This window comes from Neodiprion pinetum, chromosome 6, assembly GCF_021155775.2.
Source record: "Neodiprion pinetum isolate iyNeoPine1 chromosome 6, iyNeoPine1.2, whole genome shotgun sequence".
Lineage (NCBI taxonomy): Eukaryota > Metazoa > Arthropoda > Insecta > Hymenoptera > Diprionidae > Neodiprion > Neodiprion pinetum.
In genome coordinates, this window is record NC_060237.1 from 20,021,670 (window position 1) to 20,044,870 (window position 23,201).

Sequence of the window (23,201 nt, forward strand, 5' to 3'; positions counted from 1 at the left end):
ATTTCGAATGCACAATTGTCGAAACTTTATCATTAATTTTTATGAGACTTTGATTGAGCGCGACTGACTGATAACAAATCTCAACGACTTTTCTCTAATTGTTTTTCGTTCATTTAATATAAGAATAATTTCTTCTTATCGTTATGCACCGTGCATGAAAAGCTTCCACACATTTCAACACGTCGATATGAAAATTTATAATTATACAGTACATGAAAAATACAATTAATCGAAGCTGCAGCGTATCTGCTCTGGAACGCACTTGTCGTGAACTTGAAATATTTGCACTTGCATCAATAATCATCTTTAAAAAATTACGTAGTCTGCCGAATTATAATCGTTGTCAGAAACAGCGTTTTGCAATAAAATCGTTGCAAAATCTCAGACTATGAGGTCAAAGGCTATCGCTAAGATACGAAATTTTTTTAACCCTCTCCGCTGTTATATAACTAATTATCTCTACATCGCGCAGCATCAGTGTTCTCGATTTTATTTCGATGTGAATTGTGACACGAACCCGTTTAACAGAGTGGCTTTATTCCAGGTTCTCTGTGGAAAATATAATGACTTTCCACGGGTAATGCTTCGCGATACATGGCAAAGATATTTGTGGTAAAAAGTACGTAAAAATCTGCGAACTAAAGCAGTTCCGAGTTGAGTAACAAAAACAGTGATTTACGGTCCGAATTCACCGTTAGAAAATATCCCACCCCATTCTTTGCAAATTTTAGAAAAATACACATTACATACCCTTACTTTACAACTTGTCGGATACAGTACGAAATTGGAGAAAGTGAATCAGCAGGGTTTAAAATTCAGGCAGAATTTCCGGCGGTGAAGATTCTATAAAAACACGGGTTAAACAAGCATCGCCTTACCAGCTCCCCACCATGTCCTTCATCCAGTTTGCACTCAACGCTACTTTCCTGCCCGCAATTTATATACAATTACGAAATTCCATACAGCATGTGGGTTTGTGCATGTGTGGCAGCGTGTCTGATGATTATTCATACGTAGTAGTACACTGCAGTAGCTCGAAGCTGGCTAGAGAGAGAAACGTACCGTATTTTATTGTTAGTATAGTGTCGTTGGCATCACCACGCACGTGTTGCTATTTCTTTAGTGTCGGTTGTGCCGATCGAGGCAAATACGAATGGCAGTGCCTACCATAGACGCGCATGATCCTCGAAGGCTGTATCAGGTTTCGCCCTTGAAGGGGTGCTTCGACCAATGACCAGTTCGCGGGTGGTTCGGTGCTTCGATATCAAACCGACCTTGTAAAAGTCGCATTTTTCATACACGTGAACGCTTCATCGCAACTTCTAGGCGTCACCGCAATACGGTTGCTTATCGTTCGCACAACCCTTGGAGCTTGTTTGACAGTTCTCATCGATTCGCGACCTTGGACCAGGTGGTTTTAGTCAAGTTTTAGGAGACATTGAACGGATCGCGGGAAGTGTAGTATAATATTGGAATCGGAAGATTGTCGTAACTCCTAAAGCGCTTGAAATTGTGTCACGAAACTCTCGACTTGATACTTTGTACTGCAAAATAATCGGAGTTGATCCGTACGACGGGTCAATCTGGTATCTAGTACTAGTATCTGGTCGTGTAACTGAGCTTGATATATTTTGCGAAGAACAGAGCATTTGTGTTACACCCCAAGGACGGAAATATGACGCGCGGTATGGTGTGAAACGGGTAAAGATAACAAACACGTTGCGCTCAATGTTCCGTCTGTAAAGCCACAGGTGTGACCGTATTATCGTTGCTTGTGAATCTGTTGTTATGGAAATTGACAGGAATTTTTTATGATTTGAATTACGGCGCGATCTTTTAATGGATTAACAATAACGAGAAATGACGTTGAACTCTCGAGGTTCAAGTCCTACTCTACGTGGGCATGCCGATGCAATGAAACAATCTGTTTATATTCATCCGGCGATGATTCGTCAACGCTAAAAACGTCATTTGCATATGTTGTGTGGCTATTTTTTGGGCGCGTGACGTATTCGTCGAGGCTCCACCCACAGAAACTCATGAATTGAAGATGTATCCGTATCAGGCACGCTGTGATCAGTCAAATAATTGTTGCGTTTCATAAGAGAACAACTTCACATACACCATATGGTACCGGGAATAAAAATTTTCGTTTTCGCAAGTTGCACGATTCTACTCACACTGCCTCACGTTAAGAGAAAGCCGTGTTTACCGGACAAATCGCGATAAAATAAACCACAGGTGTTACACGAGTGATACGATCAGCGCTCCGATGGTCAGCCTAACGATTTGCCGATTAATTGTAGAATTATCGAACGTGGCATCCCAGTTAATTAATGGGAATCAACGACGCGTACGTTGATCGTGTTTTCAACAACAGGACAACATTTTTCCACCCAATTAACGCCACATGCCTAGAGTAGACCGATAAGCTAATACGATAAATACGCGGACAAGGTGAGTAGCCAGATCCAATCCGATCAAGCAGGATGAATGCGGTAGCCGTGATTTTCGGAGTTGCTGCCATTCTGGCCAGTGGTACTTCCTCTCCGACGAAGAGGGACACCGAGATAGCCACCAATGAGCAAGGTGAGTACCGCATTCAGACGAAAGCACACCGTCGCACTCACCAGATGCTACTTGCAACGATGAAGAAAGACTTGAAACACATCCGGTGAAGTTAACCGGTTTATTCTGGTCTCAGAATCGCCGCTTTAACGTGCACGGTTAAAGTTTCATTGCTCGCTACCACTTATTACCATTAACGCACAGCAGGAAATATGTGGACTGGTGTCGTTGGTCGCGAAAATAGTCAAATGAAATGGAATTTAGTGCTAATTTTACAGAGTTCGAGGCCTCGCACGTAGGCCTGATCATATCGCCGATACTCTCGACCAGCGAAATTCGAGAGATCGAGGTCTACTGGAGTCACAGCTGTTTCCGGTCCGGAGATACAATCGCTCTCTACACGGAGGAGCCTTCGACCAATTCTACGCCAATTTACAGCTTCCAGCCAACCGCTTCCAGCGGCATCAGGCAGACCGGAATTGATGCCGAATTCGTACCAAGCTCCAGTCTGACGTTTGAGAGACAATGCCTAGGTGGGATTTCTCATTTTACTTCTGCGAGCACCGAGCCTTCGTCAATTCAATTCTCAAGCGCGTCTTTGAATGTCTATGTCTGCGACAGGATACCACGTCGCTTGGCTACGCGACGATTCGATAATGAAGACCAACTGCTTGGAGACTCGACCAAACTGGATGGCCGACCGGAAGGAAGCTTTGGGCTCGAAGAGATTCCGCGACCTTTTTCTACCGGGCACTCACAATTCAGGCTCATACTCGATTGTCGAAGAACCAACCTCCGAAAATATAGTGTCCAAATACATCATCTGTCAGGTGACAAGTGAACTGTTTAAGAATAAACTTCTTTGGCCTCATAGACCACTGTGCAACTGTAAAAGCCACAGTGTCGCGTAACTGTTAGGTACATAAATGACCAAACCGGATTGCTGAAGGTAGAGACCGCGTACAACGTTACATTTGCGAGACTTCACACTTTACGTGCTCAAAGCGGAAACTTTCGGAACATCAGCATAACTCCTTTACAGGCTTAAAATCTGTTGACGGTATACTTAAGAAACCAGTTGAGAAATATTTTCTCGCACTTGTCGCAATAGCGGAGAACGAATTTTTGGGAAAAAGTACCGTAATATCAGTCAGTCTGTGCAAAAGACCAATGAAATGTAATCCACGATGTCTTCGTGCCTGATGAATTTCATTTTACATGAAATATAGGTATATATAATTTGGCGGATTGCTTTTTTCAGACAGTTAACCGCAGTAAAAATCACTCCTAGCCAAGAAACACCTTTACAACTATCAAATGAAATTTGATTTTCCAGGACGAGGATATCTTGGCGCAACTCATATATGGGGTTCGGTACCTTGACATCAGGGCGGGATATTACAGCTCCTCAGATCCGGTCTGGTGGGTTAATCACGGACTGTTCAAGGTTGTCGAGATGCAGGAAGTGATCGATGACGTTAAAACGTTCCTCGACAATACCGAGGAAATCGTAATATTTGACGTACAAGAATTTCCTGTCGGTGAGTGAAAAAGAACCTTCGAAATAACAGAAACTTTCCCGTCACGAAGCTACCGTTTTTCCTTCGGTTCAAGGTTTCGGTACCGACTTGACGATACACGCAAAGCTGGTAGCTTATCTCGAAGAACAATTTGCCGACTACCTTTTGCCGAAGAGTTACGGATGGTCGACGTCGCTCGAGACCGTTTGGGCTTCCGGAAAGCGGCTGATTATCGGCTACGACGAGAGTAGCGTCGTTCCTTTGTACGACTCAATTTGGCCCTGTGTCACCCAACAGTGGGGCGATGTCAGAACCATATCCGATCTTTACACATATCTGAGCGGAATCGAGTCGGCCGCGCTGAGGTAGGTACGAAGCGACCTTATTCGATCCTTTGCGTCCACCTCGCTCCTCAACTCGATCTCTGCTTCTCTAGCTCCAGTGCGGTAAACCCAAGATCAGCCATGGCGGAGTTGACTCCAAACACCTGGGACATCTTGCTCGATCGACTCGGAGGACTGCGCCAAATGGCGGATGACGTTAACGTGAACGTGACGAAATGGTACAACACCCAGTTTCAGGACAGCGCCAATATCGTCGCCGTCGATTTTTTCAAGGGTACCGGAATCGTCGAAGTGGCCATCGAGTGGACCGACAAAAGGGTTTCCGACGCCTCGTCTTCCCTCTACACTTGCACGGCGAAATAATCGAATAAGAGATTCGGAAACCGAGCGTCCCTTTATCAAACATAGCGCGTTATTGAACGTCGGATCATTAGAGTGTTTTGCGTGATCTTTGGCCACTTATCGCGTGACTGTACGAGATAAAATCAGCGTCAAGTGACTATGTATACCTATGTTCGATTGGTATCGGTACACAGATACGACAGTCTATCTACAGTTTTATTCAACTTATCTGTCCAAGTATGAACGCGCATGTTTGTTTATTGATGCACGATACATACACGTCTAGTCATAAACAGGCGATTAATGTTTACATACTCGCATATAAATCTATGTATTATAGGCTTATCTACGAATATTGTTTGCGTTGTTTACCAGTCGTACGGCAGTCACCCTGAATTTCACCTTTCACCTATCAAGTGATAACTTTTATTTTCCACGCAGATTAGCACGTTCCCTAGAAAATAATATTCTGCACAGACACTGCTGTTCAATAAACACATTTAAAAAGTCTACAATTTTAATTCGCGCCAACTATATGTATATCTCGCTCTTTTGTCACTCGACCTTGACTGTTCCCTATGCAATGCCCGACGCATTTTCAACATTTTGCGAAAGTTTCCCACATAGCATGTAATGTAACCGTGAGTGTTACGACATCGGATGTTCATGATACGATGGTTGAAAATAATAGCAACGAACAACAAAACGTCGCAGATTACACTCCGCATACACGTTTTTGGTACACTTCAAACGTCACATTGAGATATATCCGCTTGTGAATATCGCGTGGCGGTAGTTCCAAGCCGACCTGGATAGACGGCCGAGATTTTTTTTTCCCCCTATTAATTGCAGATTTTTATTTCTGACGATGACGTTCCCATTTCCGCCGGAAAGGAGAATAACACCAGGTTTGTGACCAAGGTGATCACGAAAAGCGAAATTATCCAGAAATCATTCTTGCCGAACGATGGGTTTGAAAAGCTAGACGCGTATGCTATCCGATCTACTCGCGATCGAAACGCAGTCCTGAATTTTACTCCAACGTGATGTAACTAGTCGCACCAGATGCATAATTAAATTGAAGCTGTTCGAATAGAGGCAATAATTTCTATCCAAGTTGTTATAAACATTGGGCCACTCGTGTGAAATGGTGAAATAAATCATTGATATCAAACTTTTTAAATTTGTTTTTGTGCAGTTGTCTCTTCGTTTGTAAAAATTTCACGAAATTCCGCAGACAAATATTTTCACAGATGGATCGTACCTTGTTTGTGTTATTTTATTTTTGCATAGTGATCATTGGTGCAGAACCAATTTTTTCGCAGTATCCAAACAACGGATTGGAATTGGAAAATACGTTGTTTTGCGCGGATAAAAAAAAGTGCGCGACGGTTGATCAGTGCCCAGAAATCTTGTCCCTAATGAATCGGAGAGCACTTCCGGTTCACAGGTAACCGTTGAATCGACTATACCTCGTGTATCGGGGTAAACTTCATTAAAATATATAATTTTATACCGTAGGTTTCGGCACCTTGTTTGTGGCTATGTAGGATCTCACCCGAAAGTCTGCTGCGACGTGTTAACGAGTCAGCCAACACCGACGTCGACGGCATTGGGATTCTGGGGAGACGGTCTGCCCTTCAATAAAAATACAGGCTGCGGAAAGAGTTTGATTCGAAGCAACATGGAGACTCTGGGAACGTTTCCTTTCGTAGCAAGAATCGGCTTCATAAGTAAAGATAATACTCTCTTTGTCACGGTTACGAAACAGTCCAAATAATAATTTTCTCAAAAACTGAAAATTTATCTTCTGATTCAATCACAGACGTAGACAACGGACGCACGAAATATCCTTGCAGCGGTGTGATTGTGAACGAAAGGACTGTTCTTACAACTGGTACTTGCGCGCTGGCTACTTCCAATAGCTACAAACTGTAAGCTTGACAGATTAATATTCTTTATAAATTATGTGGTGGGAAGTTATGTTTGAATTTTTTTTTCTTCAAACTGTCGGCATATTCATACAGATCATTAAATTCATTCAGAGGCTTCGAGTAAACTTGAGAATTTGCCGAAAAAACAGATTGTTGAGCTATTTATGTTGAGATGTGCGTCTATTTATTTCAGTCAAACTGTACTCTTGGGAGAATTCGACGAGGCCGATAACCCGGATTGTAATTCGCTGTTTTGTGGACTGCCAACTCAAGAGTATAACATTTCCTATGTCGTCAAGCATCCGGACTTTAGATCCGAGACTTTTGAAAATAATATAGCATTGATCCGTCTTCAAACGCCAATTGACTTTACCGGTAGGTATTCCACGCAAGTGAAAATGATTAATACCTTTGATCCCCTTATTTCCATCAAGATATAATAACGTACAATTTTGTATAATTTGGTTTGCCGACGTTAGTCACTGCGCAGTCAATTTGTCTCTTGGAAAGCGAAAACTACAATTTGGTAGGCAAGATGCCGGTATTAGTTGGCTGGGGTAAAATATCAAGTCAGAAAGGTGCGTATAACAAGCTTTGAATAAATAACGAAGCGCGTCTTTGCGGTGAATATTTTTTTTACACCCACAGAAAAACCAACTCAACAACAATGGTTGGAAACAAAAATTTTGCCGAAACAAGATTGTTCAACGTTCATGAATCGTGGTTTTTCCGTCGACCTATGTGCCGGAAGTGCGAAAGAACCCTGTTCCGGTTTCAGCGGAAGCCCCCTGGTATTGAAATACGGGGACACTTACACTCTGGTAATTATTATACCTATTGACATTGAAGTAAATTATCTTTTGTTCGAATTAAAGCATCCGGTTGAAACTCGAGTATGTAATCTGTTCGAATCAATTCGGTGCGATTCTCGATCGCGATTTCATACACCTATAGCGATGCAGATATTAATACGTGAAATCATTGAACACGGCATTTTCGTAATTCTACCTTCAGGCACGTATATGTAACATCATACGTAACATTACGCGTCAACGTTATCGTCGTTTCAGGTTGGCATCCTGTCGTACGGATCGGATTGCGAAATTAATTCAAATTCACCGTCTGCGTATGTAAGCGTTGCAAAATACGCCGACTGGATTCTCACCAATTCTTAAATATATATATATATATATACATTAAGACTAAAAAAAGGCAAATTTGAGCCTTTCTTATTTCCTCAATAGAATTTTTTTTACAATCTCACAAAATAGTAAGAAGTAAACGTCATTAATAAAATACTGTAAAATTATATCAAACTGATTTTGTCCGACATCCCATTTAGTTCTAGTCAGCAGCTTTGAATTTCTGGTGTCAAACTATACCTGACACGGCAGCTACTTGGTAGTGTAGAGGAATTTCAATTATCACAAGTGGCTTATGTGAGAGTATCATGGAATCATTTTCGTAAAGTGTATCCTGCACGTTGTCCAGTAAACGATTAAGCTTAATTCAAGTTTCAGTATTTGATAACAGTGAAGTAAATGAATAGACACCGGAAATAGAAGTAGATTGTTTTCTAAAGAACTATATTCTGCGAAACGTAATTGGAATCAACATTTATTTTTCTCAACTCATCCAAGATTTTGGTCAAGTATGCTTCGATATTTGCCAATGATTCGTCGATGTCCTTTTGGCCAATCCAATCCTGATCCTTAACTTTCCTCACGACGCCTTGTAGGGACAATTTCGCGCTACCCAGCATCGCTCTTCTTTGTAGCGGTGATCCAGATTCTGCACACTTCAAGTATGACTCTGCCAAATCGGCGCATAAATTAAGCACGTCTTTCGTCGCTTCTACCTCCTTGAACCATTTCGGATTGGCAACAGCGGTACGATGCGCTCTCTGCAAGTATTGAGCCGCTTTCTGATAATCCATTTCCGTATTCTTTGTTGCCGTCAGCTCGGCGTACATCTGCCAAATCGAAGCATTATTCGGCACTGCCGCAGTCAAATGTCCAAATAGTTCCAAGGCTTTCTGGAGTAGTCTACTAGCAGGATTACCATCGGCATCTGTTATATCCGTGATAATTGCCTTGGTAAGAATTTTCAAAATTTGTACGTCAGTGTGATGAGCTTTCAGCTCGAGAATACGGTGGTAACACCGAATCACCTACAAAAGGAGAATCAAATTTTTCGTACGATTTGACTGAATTTTTTTTATCATTACTGTTCTCGCCCGAAAAGCCTCGATTCTTCTTACCTCCGAGAAATGACCCAAGTCAATACTAACTACCATTAGATTGTCCCACACTTCCCACCTATCGAAGTTGCATTTGACCGCATCTTGAAGGGATCGCCAAGCTCGGGGTTTGTCTCCGAGCTTGATATACGCTTTCGCCAAGTTGTTCCACGCCTCGAAATTCTAGTAAGTAAAAAGAAGGATTGAATAAACAAGTTTCACCAATATTGCATTCATTTTGCCGATACATGTACTGACCATTTGCTCTAGAGCACAATAATGACGGTATGCATTAGCTGCCAATTTCCAATCTTCAATTTGCAATGCAGCAAATCCAAGCCTAATCCATATGTTCTCTTGAATATTATTCAATTCCACAGACAATTTCAAATGCGGTACTGCCTCTGTGTACTGTAAGAATTGTAAATTCATTGTTACACTGAATGTTTGAATTTGTCTTCAAGATTGATTAAAACCAATTGCATTAGATACGATCTTTGATACATGAGATAAAAATTTGATTAGCGCTATCTCAGTAAACTTACATTTTGTTTTGAATAATAATGCAGGCCCCAGTGCCTTTGGGCACGGCTGCTCTTTTCACCAGATAATTTCCATGCAGTTTCATAACATTTTGTATCCTGCGTTGAATCACCTAAGAGACACCAAAGTTTTACTGTTGGCTTCTTATCGATTTCTTGTTGAATTATTTCTGCAGCCTGAAAGAGTTAGATGAAATGATATCACAATACCATAGGTAGTCATGAGTAGATGTTGATAGTTCTGAGCAAATGTCGCGTGGTGCTTGATCTCAATCAGTTGGAGATTAAAAAAATTGATTTTACAGAAATTTGCGCACCTTGTGTCTCAATTCTAATATAGTGTAGCACACAATTACGCTTTCCCAGAGTCGGAGATGCAAGTACAGCTCAAGAGCGCTCTTGACCATGCCTAGATTAAGCATCAGATCAGCCAAGGTTTGTCTAACTTCCCAGACAGGTTTCATACCACTGGCGAAAAATATATCCATACGATGGGAGACTAATGGCTTTGAAGAATTCAATTGCTCAATCAGATACTCTGTCTGTGACATAGATCTTTCAACGGTTCTTTTGTGATTCGATTCCAATATACAACGCTGACACAAAGATGACATTCTTAATGGCCAGTTACTCGAATTCTCTATAACATTCTGATACAAATGTCACATAATTAAATTATCTGTAAAATAAATTGAAATCAAGACTGGATTCCTAAATCAATTCATAAACATCAATTCTCACAATTAGGTATGGTACAACCTCTTCGTCAGCAAGTTTGTCTTTCGGTTGGGATTTTTGAATCTGAAAACTGCAAAAAATGAAAATTAAATGATATTAATTTCCTGGTATAATTTATTACTGATGTATGTACGAAAATTTTCAATTCAACGAATAGTAGTGTACGATTAATTAATGGAATTAAACTTATGGAGTTAAATATTTGCATAGATGTCGACGCATTTTCCCACAACAATTCTATAACCAACTTCTGGTAATGAGGTGAAATTTAAATATTTACCATACATACTATTTTGCTAAAACAACTGCTTCTTCCAAGGCACCCAGTTCAATAATTTCTGCAGGTTCAGAATATTCTACTCGTTCCAATCGCAAGTCATCTTTTAGTTCAAGAGCAGTGGGCAAATCTTGACACTTTCTGTACGGGAAATTGTCTTTGTCCGTGGAAACTTTCAACATTAACTGAGCTTTCTCATCTTGTTGGTACTTGGTGCGTTTACCGAGCATGCCGACTAACTGCATGTTTAGTTTTGCCGAATGCTGAGCAATTTCCACGTGTTTTTCCATGTTCTGTATCCTTCTATGATACAAATAAAACTGCACAGCCTCGACATGGAACAACGTCCTGAGGTACTCATCACTCAAAATATCATCAGCAGAAATTTTTTCTACTAAATCCTCAGTTTCTTTGAATAAAGTTGCAGAAGCTTCTTCGAGAACAATTTGATGCAGTAAATTGGCTCTGAATAACCACCAAGCAGCAGTTCTGTGATGATTTTGTAATGTTTCATTAGAAAGCAATATTTTCGATAGATACAACAGCTCAGGCTTCTTCACATTTTCATTGCATTCATCTTCAAGGTGCAAAAACTCCAATGCCTCCTCACGTTTGCCCAATAACCAATCAATGTCCGGCGTATTTTCTGGGCCAGTGAAGTTAGTTTGGACAAAAAACAACAGCGAAGCTATCCCAACAGATAATAACTGAAACGTGCAGTTAGGATCATCGTTCACAGCGTCATGTAGGGTTTTTACGAGATTATTGTTATTGACAAACTTCTTGAGATAAGATGAACAGAATTTATTATTCAAGATTTGTTCATAATGTCCCATGTGGAATTCCTCAATACTGGGTAATGCCTGCGGGGCTGAAATATATTCAATTTGAGTGTAAGAAATTTGTGTTTGCTTTTTCGGGAACATGTGATATTTTCTTGCGCACAAATTTACATACGCAGAACAGAAGTTAACCTTACCTGAGTCATCCAAAAAATTCGTGATGAGTTTTACCTCAGAATTTTTCAGGTCTTCAGTATGCATTTTCTCCATATTTACGTTCGAATTTAGAAAACACGCTTGTCACAAGTCATCAAGGAGTACGCATATGTTTTTCTGCTACTAAATACCCGTGCAACAAATATTACCGGACAAGTGGCAACAAATCGATACGGTAGTGTTGTCGTTAGCCACGAATTATACGATACGCAATAGAGTGTAGTACGCTATACGGAAAATCTAACCATGTTCCCAAGGTCGCGGAGTCTCAAGTCCACGCACAAACGGCGTGGTGAATTCTCGAAAGGATTGTCGATCATTTGGTTGACAAATTATTAGAGATTATTAGTTAGTTCGGCTTGTTTCATAGAATCAGCCAATGGTATAATGATTTTAGTTAATATTTACAAACATACCGGAAATCAAAAAACACCTGTAGTTGAACATCTTGAGTGTCATAACTGTATAACGTTTGCAATGGTACGACAGTACGTATAATTCTAAAATATCGCTAATATCATGAAAATTACATTTAATAATACAGCAGAATCATAGAAGGAATTAATTATTTCGCGAGCTTACTCATTACCCACATCTGCTGGAAGGTAAACCATTTCCGATTTGCTCCACGCTGTCGCTTATGGTTTCGAAATCACAACACTCGATACGATAGTAATTATTTCTACTCAACCTTGAAGTATCCCGGAATTGTTTTATTCAAACTATTTGCAAGTTCTTATCTGTATTCATTGATGATAATATTTTATTGTTGCGCAGAAAATAGCTAGGCATAAGTATACAGCTGACGAGGAAAGTTATATTAGTGAAGTTCCTGGATATTGATTTCAAATTTAATAACGCATGAAGTGTTTGGTACGCTTTGTATCGCTTCATGAAGCAATAATTAGGTGCAGTTATTGTACAACTGCTGAGTTTCCGGTTGAAAAAAGAATCAAAGAACTCAAAAATTTCAAGCACATCACGGGATTAAACGTACACAGGCGGCACTCGGAAGTTGTCAGGCATTTATTTAAAGTTATTATTGATGGCGTTCGAGATACATACGTTGTTTCGCAGGCCCGAAAGAAAAGACATATTACATGTGCACGACGATAGTAGAAACTACAGATTCTTGATAATGATAAATATGTGAATTAATTATCAATCATTCTAGCATGAAATAGTAGATCAAAACAGGATCTCGAGGATAATTACATTATTACAAATAAATGATCTAAAACTAACATAAAATAAAGTTAGAAATATTACATTACTAAATTATAGCAAAAATATATTTCTCTAGTACTTTTAATGTAAAAAAAAAAAACACAACAAGAATTAGGAATACAGCTTTGTGGATTTCTTTAACTCGCATTTGTACTGTAATTAACATTATTAATTAACAGTTCTTTTATTATTTATGAAATGCATGTTCATCTAATTAACCGTTGAAAATATTCATCACAGTTGAACACTCAGATGTTCCAAGTTGAGCTTGTCGAGGATATCAATCCCTAAAAATACAAATCACCTGTAGCACAGCGTATAACAGGTAAGTGTACGGTGTCTACGTGAACAAAATCTGAACAAGGTTGTACACCGTTAACCAAAATACGAAGTTAATTCCTTGACCTAGTGAACTTTGTCTATCTCGTTACCTTCTTTGCGATAATCGGCCATTGGATCTGCAGGAAAACGATGACCAGTAACAGTTGAGCTATAAGTAGAATTCATAGGACCGGTTCCCACCAATTGCGCAGCTACCAAAGCATCCATTAATTCTACTTGCGTACGGTACATCAGACGAGCATGACCCTCGGCTAACCTATTGTACATTAGAATTACTTGATAGTCCAATCATTACGGTGATGATGATGATGATGATAATGATAATAATAATTATTATTATAATGATAATTAGTCCCGCTATAGCCTTTCGGATATGTCTCCATAATTGAGTAGCTTGTGCAAGGTGACGGAGGGCTGGCTTAGTGACCATCATTATGCATAGTAGATCTCTATTATTTGTCAATATTTCAGGATGTAATGGCAAAACCTATGTGTGTGTTGTAATTATTAACAGTTAAAATTCTAACAAAAAGCTTAGATTAGTTACCTAACAAGGCTTTCTAAGAGTCGTACAGTTGTCCTTTCTGCTCTTCTTTCTGGATTCAACCTGTGGTATCGATAAGTGGCTCTAATTACTTCTGACGCCTCTGGACTTATCGCAGGTTTGAGTGTATGTACCAAAGCGAAATAGTCCCTCACCGTTTCTTCTGTCCACAAGGTACCCGTTTCCAAAATATTCAGCTGTTTTTCCGGGCCACTAAAATCATACACAATTGTCACCTTTGAAGACAAGTCACACTTCTAATAAGATCATACACACACAACCCTGTAGAAGCAAACCGATCTTACAGGGTAATTTTTTTTTCTGACGATTCCTGAGCTGTTTTCAAAATATGAGTTGCTATCATCTCGTCCCATTCTACATTCCGATTATCTCTTAGAACCAAGATCAAATCAAATCGGGTTAGGAGAGCATCTCCTAAAGATGTTAAAACTTGTTTTCCATCAATGCAGTGTCCTCCGATAGGATTAGTCGCCGCAATTACCGTACAGCGAGAATTCAGCGTGCTTACTAGCCCTGCTTTAGCTACTGATATTGTTTGCTGTTCCATCGCTTCGTGGATTGCTCCTTGATCGTGTGAACGCATTGAAGAAAATTCATCAATGCAACATACTCCACCGTCAGCTAATACTAATGCTCCACCTTCCAACTGCCAACCTCCCTCATCCTTGATCGCAGCAGCTGTTAGGCCAGCTGCAGTTGAACCGATACCAGTTGTTAACACAGAACGCAAGGCTAATCTAGCTGCGGTGCGGAGAAGCTGTGATTTGCTGGTTCCGGGATCGCCAATCAATAACAGGTGTGGTTCACCTCTGATTCGTGTACCTAATTTTGTAATATTATCGTGACATTCTTTTTTTTACATGGCAAATTGTTATTGAAAATGATGCGCTCATTGGTGTTTAATAGCGTCATGTCATGCAAACGTAATTTTCTTCGTGATTTGGTAGTTTTTATTGAACCAATAACGCGATAATTTGTCTACCGAATTTTTTGATAAAAATATTTTCATTATCATCAGACTTATTAGCCTGGCTGGTAAAAGTGGTATTGGAAAATATTTCATATAACCTTACCAGAATCTTGAGACTTTGATACTCCACCAGCAAGCACAACTGCAAGTGCCTTTTTCACATTGTACATACCATAGATCTGGGAATATAAACGTAGTCTCTGTAATTAAAATGCTTAGATCATGTGAGGGTGTAAATTCATTTTATACCTGAGGGCAAAGTGAGCCAAGTATGATATCTCTACCGACCAAAGGTTGCGCTTTATGAGCTTCCCAATACCTGGCAAATATCTCTTTCGCTTCATTGGTGGAGAATTGAGCCTCGTTCATTTTACTAGAGACAGTAACGCTGTTTGCCATAATCACGGTGCTTGCTTCAGCTCGTTGACCTGGTGTTAACGAGCCCCATTGTCTTATCACTATTCCACTAAAATAATAGTTTAATGTTGGAAATAGTGCGAGAGCGTTGAAAAACAAGGTATTCGCTATTCAGAAACACAGATTGTTAACCGAGTTTTGAAACGTGAATCGATTCCACAAATTACCATATATCAACGTGATCTCCGGGTCTACATTTATCAACTAAGTCATCCAAAAGAATTATCCGAGTTCCGCTAGCGTATGAAGCCCTTGTGTCAATCTGGCATTTCTCCTAAGGATGGTAACAATCGAATTAGTAAAGTTCATACTAAGTGTGATTAGTATATCTATCCACAATATGTAAATTTACCTGAATTTTCACTTCTTGGTAATCTGAACAATCGTTCTGTTGCAAAGTTGGATCTGTAAAGATGCTTCTTGAGTGACATGCATCGCATTCTTTGGTCTCCTTGAATTTCCTTCTTTCCCATTCTAACTGTTCAAAATCAAGGCAAAATTAACTCTATGTCTCACGTTGTCATAGTCTCACCATTGTAGATTATTTTGATCGAATGCTACAAAGTAATCAACGATAAGCGAGACAAAGAGTGTTTATCGATTGAATGCTATTGAATCACTATAAAATATAAAATGGACATTAAGAAAATTTAATAGAGGAATTAATATAATGAGCAGCAGAATTATTTACCTCTACAACGGTAACGTGTTTACATTTACGACAGGTGTACCTCTGACAGACTTTTAACACAGTAGGCTGCGATATTCGCACAGCGATTCCCGAGGTGGAAATCAACTCTCCAATTGGACTTTGGTTTACTTTTATTGGAAAAGATGTTATTCGTGTATGAATCTGCAATTTTAGTTGCATCTGTATTACAATCAAGTTTTATTTAGTGATTAAACAGTATAAAAATGTATCCTCAGTTGGTATTAAGACATCGAATAAACGGTTTTTATACCTTCTGTTTTACTGTCAGTCCAGGGTTAAATAATTTTTCCTGTGCTGTTATAGCGGATTTATCGCAGAGCGGCAAATATTCTCGAGGGTTGTGTAAAAGTTTAGTGGCGAGTTGTTGGTCTGTTTCAACCAGGGATAGAAAACTAAAAAACACAGGTGTATTAGATGGCCACGATTGAATTACTGTGAAGAATCACAGTGATGTGAGTATGTATATGCGTACGCCGCAGAAACCAAATTATCTCTAGACTTATAGGTTAAGGTCATTGACACAGCAATAATCGCCAATCGAATTGAAGTTATTCAAAATTTGTTATTTACGTATTAGCTTGAATAAAAAAAAAAATTCGAATGGCATTTGATTGTAGTGCTAGCTGTGCAAAATGTACTGCAAGAATGGTCAACAATGCACCGTACTTCACGTGTATCGAATAATGTTGATTTTCGTTAACGGCTTCAAGTATCTTCATCAAATCATCTTCGTGATGCTTTAAAAAGTATTTCTCAAGCATTTCGACTCCTTACAGAGTTATTTCAAATTGTCTTGGAAGCATTTGAATTGTTCGATCACAGTTCGTAGATGCAAGGATGTAAACACCGTGAACGATGAAAAAGGCCGAGTTGAGTCGGGATCCGCAAGAGGCGCCAGCAGCTAAACGCACGAACTTCAGATCGAAGCGATCGCTAAAAGTTGACGATCGGTGAAGTGTGCAGCAGGTCAAAAGGGTGGAAAACAGTGGAAAAAACTTGTGTGGAAAAAAGTTGCTGACTAGATTGCTCCATTAATTCGCAAATTAACGAAGAACAATTGTCAATACTCACAATTGTTTGAGACAGATCTGAGATTCGCAATTAGACGAGAAACAAGAAACAAGAATCGGTCGAGGAGTTCTAGAAGGCAGGTGGCGTGTGAAAGCGTGGCAGTTTGCTGATACCGATGTGCAGATTTTTCACTACAAAGCACAAGTATGTATTATTTCTTAATATTTCTAAGACGTTTTACTTTATACTTTATGTCATGAAATGTGGCTTCGAATGTAGGTATATGCGTGTATTTTTGTTCATGTCGAATTTATGGACTTGTCCAAAAAGTTACATGCATGGGTAACTTTTAAACAGATTTTAAAATACATATTTCCGAACCAATCGTTCTGCTGTGATCAGTTACAACATGGAAAATTCACGTTTCTGTGTTGTATTGTACAATTCCGTGCAAAAGTTAACAAGGATCAGCAGAGCTGATTGGAAGTTACACTCTATCGTATGAAGCTTAATTGATGAAGTTTCTTGATCTGATTTTGTTTTCATCTGTCTGTCCTTTCGTCTTTCTCTGTAGTAGGGTGTGTGACTAACTAATATTTCAGAATAATCAACCAGAATTTCCTCAATAGCCTCTATGTGTATCATTTACATAATTATAAACGCGTACTTATATGATTGTGTACGCAGCACAAAAGATTTGTCTAACAAAATCGAAACATCGCGAAGTCACGTGCGAATACAGGTTGTTTTCGACATAGTGATGAAATCAGGGTTCGGCAACGACGCATTCGCAGCAGAAGTTGACTGCCCGTTCCTCCCAGACCCATAACTCCCTCATTTCATTAGGCGAGCTGGAATTGTCGATATTCGTTGGCGCAAAGGCGACGTTCATAGTCGGTGAGGGAATGCAGACGCCGGTGCGGCGGTGCGATATTTTCACGGTAAAAGACTTTGGCTTGCGGGTGTAAAAGCCGTACCAGCAGTTGGTCTTCTCGCATTCCACAGTTCGCAAAAATCTTGGAAAATAATCGTGACCGAGATCGATCTACTCGATCTTAGAGTTGCACTGCCACGGTGTACTTTTCTGTGCATGTCTGACTTTCCGCTTTTCACCCTCCGACGCGTTTTCCTCTGTATTCGCGTTGCCCGTTGGTGACTCCCTTTCGTATTTCATGTTAGAAAACTCGAGTTCCCAAACCGGGTCGTTACTAAATGCAGAGTTGTACTCTTCGTCGACAAAAAACGACGGTATTTCATCTGGAATGATAAATATTTGGAAAATTAATTCTCGAAGATTATCGAAGAGAAAATAGCAGCCGTAAAAACTGACACGGTCGAATCGTTAATTATGTGCGAAATTATATCGGAGCCTTACTTATCCTGCGTTTCACGACTTCGGACACTATCGGCTCCGACCGAACCCTGATTTCTCTGGGATCAATGATGGACATGTACCTAGCATTGAACGCCGACCCCAGAACAGTGCTCAGGATGTTCTCCGGGATGGTACGACAGTGTTCAGGATCTGTGGGGTCCGCACTTGGTCCAAAATCAGCGCTTCTTCTATCGTTCGATACCTGGATTCGATCGCGTTTGATCGGTGCTCCGAATACGGCGAAACGCGTATGATGCAAACACAACAAAGGCGCCAACACAATTTCCACCCTAAAGCCCATCGCACTTGGCAATAATCTATCCTTCGATTCTGAATCTAACTGTTCACCGGCAAGTTTCCTTCGTCACTTGTCTTCGAAGCACAATTTTCGCTTTTCTTCTATCTACGGTTTCTTATAACTCTACTTCGATACAGTTTACAGACGTCCATAGACCGTGTGGCGTTGGTCGTTTGGCAGGTAATCGTTGAATGACCCGACCTTAAAGGTTCACGACTTATTTGAGCCTGGAATTTTTCCCTTTCTTCCCGCCCCTGATTTGGCTGTAAGGTAAAAGGGAGAGAGTACGGAGGGTCCATTTCGTCGGTTCTACAAAGTCGCAAAAGGTTTGCTAATCGCTTTGTGTACTGCACCTCAATTAACCCAAGTACACCTAAAATATGGTTGAAAAACTTGGAAATTGGAGTTAGACAATAGAATATACAAAGATTTCCAACCACTTTCTTACCTCTGCTGTCCGTCGATTATTCTTCTAATTATGCCGATTATCAAAACTTCAAATAGGGTCGGTTTATTCGGAATACAGATTAATCAATAGATGACAACGAGCAAGGATAATTAACAATTTATATGGTAATGAAAACGGTGATTTAAGAAACAAATGATGTTATTTTTTTCATCTTCACTATATTTTTTTTTTTACCATCCCAAACGTCTATATTCTGAACGTCTTTATGAGGCGTTGCGTTGTAACATACAGATAAACGTGCGAGTACATTGCTAGTATAACCATAGGTGCATATTATAATATCGTTCTACGTGCAAACACAGTTTGAGAAAAAATTTGAGCCATTTCAGGTATCGCTATGTAAATAAACCTTACGAAGGGATAATGTTATAATATTTGTTTATGAATGTAGCGTAATAGATAACTCTCTAATGTGGTATAAGGAAACGTGCGTGTATTGTTAATGATTGAAAATATACAAATTAATAAATCGTTAAAAGGTTCGAAAACTATCAAGTAACTCTACGCAGTGTATATAATTATACCCAGACAATTGTATTCATATATCTTATACCTATACATATACACAGTGATTAATACGCGCTAGACAATATTATTCGTATAAAACAATCGAGAAGAAGGTCAAATGCGTGTGAACGCGTTAAAGTCGTTATTTTTTTCCTCGAAAAATTAAAAATTTATAACAATTTCGACAGGAACGGTTTTCCGATATGGCGTACAGTTGATGCACCGTCGTCTTAATGATATTTAAAATTATCAAGAAACCTTGAGAGATATTGTTTACGAAATTATGATGATAATTTTCTTCAATTCCGTGAAACAGGTGTAAAACTAGAGTCCGTCAAATTTCGAGGTCTAACTAATATTTTCTAGTCCAGAGACCCTCGAGGCTATGTCACAGATCGTTAGTGAAGCGCGAGCCTCCGGGACGGCAGATTACGGCTGCGGTATTGATGTTTCTAATTCCTAAGCTCATCCAGCAGATAATCCTCCAGGTTATCCTCGGCGTCGTCGTCATCCTCCTGCCCGTAATCGTCGTACTCGTAATCAGCCGCCCGATTCACCAAGGGACAAAGTCTGCACCGTGACTCGTTTATGCCGTAGTTTATACAAGTATCGCCTACGCACTCGCAGCATCCGTTGTGAAACCACCTGTAACTGGCTGCTCCCATGCTCTGGCACGTTATCTGGCACTTGTTCCAGGAGCTGCATTGCGCTATGTAAGCAACCGTGCAATTCAGCGTCACGATCGTCGCGTATCGACGACTGGCGAGGGTGCTACGATGCCTGGAATCTGCGGCTGGATAACGTGGAGAAGAGAATCAGAGAGAGAAAGAGAGAGAATTGGAACTAGAATGCCAGCCTGAGATAAAGTACAATAAAGTAAACGACGAAGTAATGGTAAAGAAATCGTAATAGAAAAATGAATAGCGAGATGTGAACGTAAATAAATAAAAAGTAAAATGGCGGCATGCGGAGTTGTCGTGGTAAAAGAAAGAGAGAGACAGGAAGTGGATCTTGCTTACCGAGGTGGTAAATAAGTTCAGGCTTCGTTTCGAAGACCGAGACGTCAAAGTCGACCGGAAAGCTAAAGCTCCTCCACCTCTCCCGGGGATCGGGGTCCACGGTTAGAGCCTGGAAGAGTCCTGGAACCGGTTCGCCCAATTCCTCGACGTGGGACTTTGTGCTGAGAGGATTCCGCGTCGTCGCGTTCCGTTTCGGACAGAGATCTTTCGGGGAAATAAGACGACGGTTTTTCATCTCACGAACGGAAGCTTGAACTTACCCTTCAACTTACCGACGCACGAACAGCACTCGTCGTAGAGGTAGCTCAGGCAGAAAAAGCACTCCTTGCAACAGCTGCAAGTCTTCATGTCGCACTTGCAGTTCTCGGTCAACAAACACTTGCTCACTATGCTGCCGCAAACTGCCTGATTACAGGCACTTGTGGCTGATACCAATAACACCAGCCAAAATGTCAAACGCGCAATTAGTTTAGGCGACATCTTTCCTGCTCGCTGATTATTCGGTTACTGTACATACCGTACAAATTATTGTCTCCCTTCGCTGTAACGTCGCCCACGCTTTTGTGTATGTGAAATGCACATGCTTTTCCTGATATCCCCCTCTTTCTTTTTTTCTTCTATCTTTCCTTCGTTGTATATTTACTATCTCGCACAGATATTCCTATGTATACACGCATATGTATCGTTATATGTATAATGCGTGCGCGGATGTCGTCCGCGTGTCTCTCCTCTTCGACGACGAGTTTTACTTCATCGGCTGTGAGTTGATTTGTGTTTGGGTTACTTATACCTTCGCAAGTCATTCTCTTGTTCCTCCAGGTAAGGACGGGGTGGGGGTCAGGATGAGGGTTCAGACGAGAAACGAACGATTTGTTAGTCTGCCGTACAGTGAAATTTCTAGATTTGGTTATTCTACGGTACTTGTTAGAAATGTTTTCGTTTTATGTCATGAAAGAAAAATATTTCGCTGCACGGAGCGAAATAAGGATTGTTTGGATCAACAGCGGCTAATTTTTAATACTGCGGGCGGGGAAGAAAATATTTTACTCGAGGAAACTAATTTTTTTTTCAGCTAAATGATTTTAATTTTTTTTTTTTTTTTCTACAGTAGCAAGCACTTTACATTTATCGCATAGTTTCGATAATTTGATGTAAGTACGACAATAAGTTGATATCGAGGCCGTCTTTTTCAACTGGAAAAAAGTTTAAACAAACGGATTTGATATTACAACAACAACAGAAAATTTATAAGCATTGAAAACTGTATATTTGCATTGACCTCATAAAGGGTTGACATTTTTATGCGTGGCTAAAGTGTAGCTGAGAGCTTCGGTGTGGGCAAACATTTTTGTGGGTTAAAAAAAAATAGGTTAATTGATCGAGACATGCAGACAGTCATGTTGTATAACACACCGGAATCCGCGTTAACATTTGTCAACAATCGAAGCACCGCTTGGTAGAACAAGCTTGAAAATATATACAACAGGTTGAAAAATTTGAGCGATCTATAATTAGATGCCTGTTTAATAAACATTTATAATCGTAAATAATAATCGCGAAAATCGCTCGCTTATCGCAAGTCTGTCGAGCCTCTTTTTCTTTGGATACTCTCACCTGGGTCGTTGGAAGAACAGGCATAGAATCAACCCTCATAAAACTATCCCCAATTCTTCGAGGGATCAAAAAGATATCGGGCACAATGCTCAGGGCAAGGGATAATGATGGGTACAAATAGATCATTGGCCGCAAGTTTATGGCGCAATTGTGGCAGTTGCAGGTATTTATCGGTGTTGATATCCTTGGAAAATGAGTATTAACTGTAATTTTTCGAAATTTGGGCTCAGAGCCATCCTTTCGTCAGCTTAACGATAGTACAATAAACGCTCGAGCCTTTAGACAATTGCGCCATAAATCCATACTGCCTTGCCTGTAATTACTCAAGGAATTTTAGCAGAGTCTCATTTACGTCTGGATTTCAATACACCGGTCGTCGATAGCTGAAGTGTCTAGTTTATATTAATTACTGTCTTGGGATTCATCCGCAACTAAATAACATTCCTAAGAATTAACATCGCGCGGTGAGAAAGTCTTTTTATTTGTCAGGAATTCAAGGACCGTTGGAACGAACCTTACACTCGTTGTTAATGTCTTTTATTAGTAAGAAAATCAATTAGCCTTCCAAGGTTATGAGCTAGAAAGTTCTGCTGTTTCTTGAATCTTTTACCGCTTACCGCGTGGTAGATAGGCTTAAATTTTCAAGTCTCACGATTTTTAAAAATACAAAAAGATGGACCACGAAGAATTTATCAATTTTCTCCCTTGTCGAAGAAAAATTAATTCGATCAATTCCGGTGGATTTTTTTTCGTTTAATGTAACTTCATGTGGCAAATATCCGAAAATACCGGGACAATCTCTTGAAACTTGAAGATCAACTGCGCACGCGCGAGATTTATCGGCTATTCGTGCAGGCTGACAATCACGAGTTTCAGTTCTCAAACTGTCTCTGCCGGCGATGTAGTTGATACGAATTTTCGGGGTTAAAATCTCAAATAATTAAGGCAATGACTCGGAAAGGTTTGGGAAGCATTTGTTATCCGGTTGGAAAGTTGATTCTTCAAAGAACGGTCGGAATTTAATGCTTACGCTCTTTGAAAATTCAAACGTACACATTTTGCGTATGTTGGCCCGCCTGCATCGCAGACAAGAATATCGCTGCGGGAAGATTTCGCCGACAAATGAGATTAAATTATTTGGCGCATGTGCGGTTGATTTTCTAGTTTCAGATT

At 40.1% G+C, this 23,201-nt stretch overlaps 4 protein-coding genes across 6 annotated transcripts; 1 reads left to right on the forward strand and 3 right to left on the reverse strand.

The window, feature by feature from the left end:
- The first annotated feature begins 1,021 nt into the window (after positions 1–1,021).
- LOC124221157 (uncharacterized) lies at positions 1,022–15,943 on the forward strand. Of its 2 annotated transcripts, none has more exons than XM_046630889.1 (12): positions 1,022–2,589; positions 2,847–3,101; positions 3,190–3,398; positions 3,905–4,109; positions 4,183–4,453; positions 4,525–4,650; positions 6,296–6,507; positions 6,600–6,708; positions 6,902–7,083; positions 7,188–7,286; positions 7,357–7,529; positions 15,749–15,943. In XM_046630889.1, the coding sequence occupies exons 1-12, from the start codon at positions 2,490–2,492 to the stop codon at positions 15,758–15,760; spliced, it is 1,953 nt and encodes a 650-aa protein (XP_046486845.1). In that variant the 5' UTR covers positions 1,022–2,489; the 3' UTR covers positions 15,761–15,943. The 2 variants fall into 2 exon arrangements, with proteins under 2 accessions (XP_046486845.1, XP_046486843.1); XM_046630887.2 differs by lacking the exon at positions 15,749–15,943 and adding an exon at positions 7,779–9,954.
- LOC124221154 (tetratricopeptide repeat protein 27) lies at positions 8,278–11,705 on the reverse strand. 2 transcript variants are annotated; one of them, XM_046630883.2, is made up of 8 exons: positions 11,484–11,705; positions 10,517–11,375; positions 10,231–10,297; positions 9,807–10,139; positions 9,493–9,666; positions 9,206–9,358; positions 8,969–9,130; positions 8,278–8,878 (listed from the first exon to the last, which is right to left on the reverse strand). In XM_046630883.2, the coding sequence occupies exons 1-8, from the start codon at positions 11,554–11,556 to the stop codon at positions 8,285–8,287; spliced, it is 2,415 nt and encodes an 804-aa protein (XP_046486839.1). In that variant the 5' UTR covers positions 11,557–11,705; the 3' UTR covers positions 8,278–8,284. The 2 variants fall into 2 exon arrangements, with proteins under 2 accessions (XP_046486839.1, XP_046486840.1); XM_046630884.2 differs by lacking the exon at positions 9,807–10,139.
- LOC124221162 (DNA helicase MCM9) lies at positions 12,488–16,586 on the reverse strand. The gene is made up of 11 exons (XM_046630901.2): positions 16,402–16,586; positions 15,986–16,127; positions 15,715–15,876; positions 15,376–15,501; positions 15,191–15,297; positions 14,856–15,072; positions 14,710–14,785; positions 13,921–14,458; positions 13,619–13,828; positions 13,161–13,327; positions 12,488–13,016 (listed from the first exon to the last, which is right to left on the reverse strand). The coding sequence occupies exons 1-11, from the start codon at positions 16,494–16,496 to the stop codon at positions 12,964–12,966; spliced, it is 1,893 nt and encodes a 630-aa protein (XP_046486857.1). The 5' UTR covers positions 16,497–16,586; the 3' UTR covers positions 12,488–12,963.
- A 2,459-nt stretch (positions 16,587–19,045) lies between these two features.
- On the reverse strand, positions 19,046–21,205 carry LOC124221175 (twisted gastrulation protein homolog 1-like). Its single transcript, XM_046630934.2, has 3 exons — positions 20,687–21,205; positions 20,415–20,618; positions 19,046–20,188 (listed from the first exon to the last, which is right to left on the reverse strand). Exons 1-3 carry the CDS (start codon positions 20,892–20,894, stop codon positions 19,848–19,850), a joined length of 753 nt encoding a protein of 250 aa, XP_046486890.1. The 5' UTR covers positions 20,895–21,205; the 3' UTR covers positions 19,046–19,847.
- Between the last annotated feature and the right edge of the window lie 1,996 nt (positions 21,206–23,201).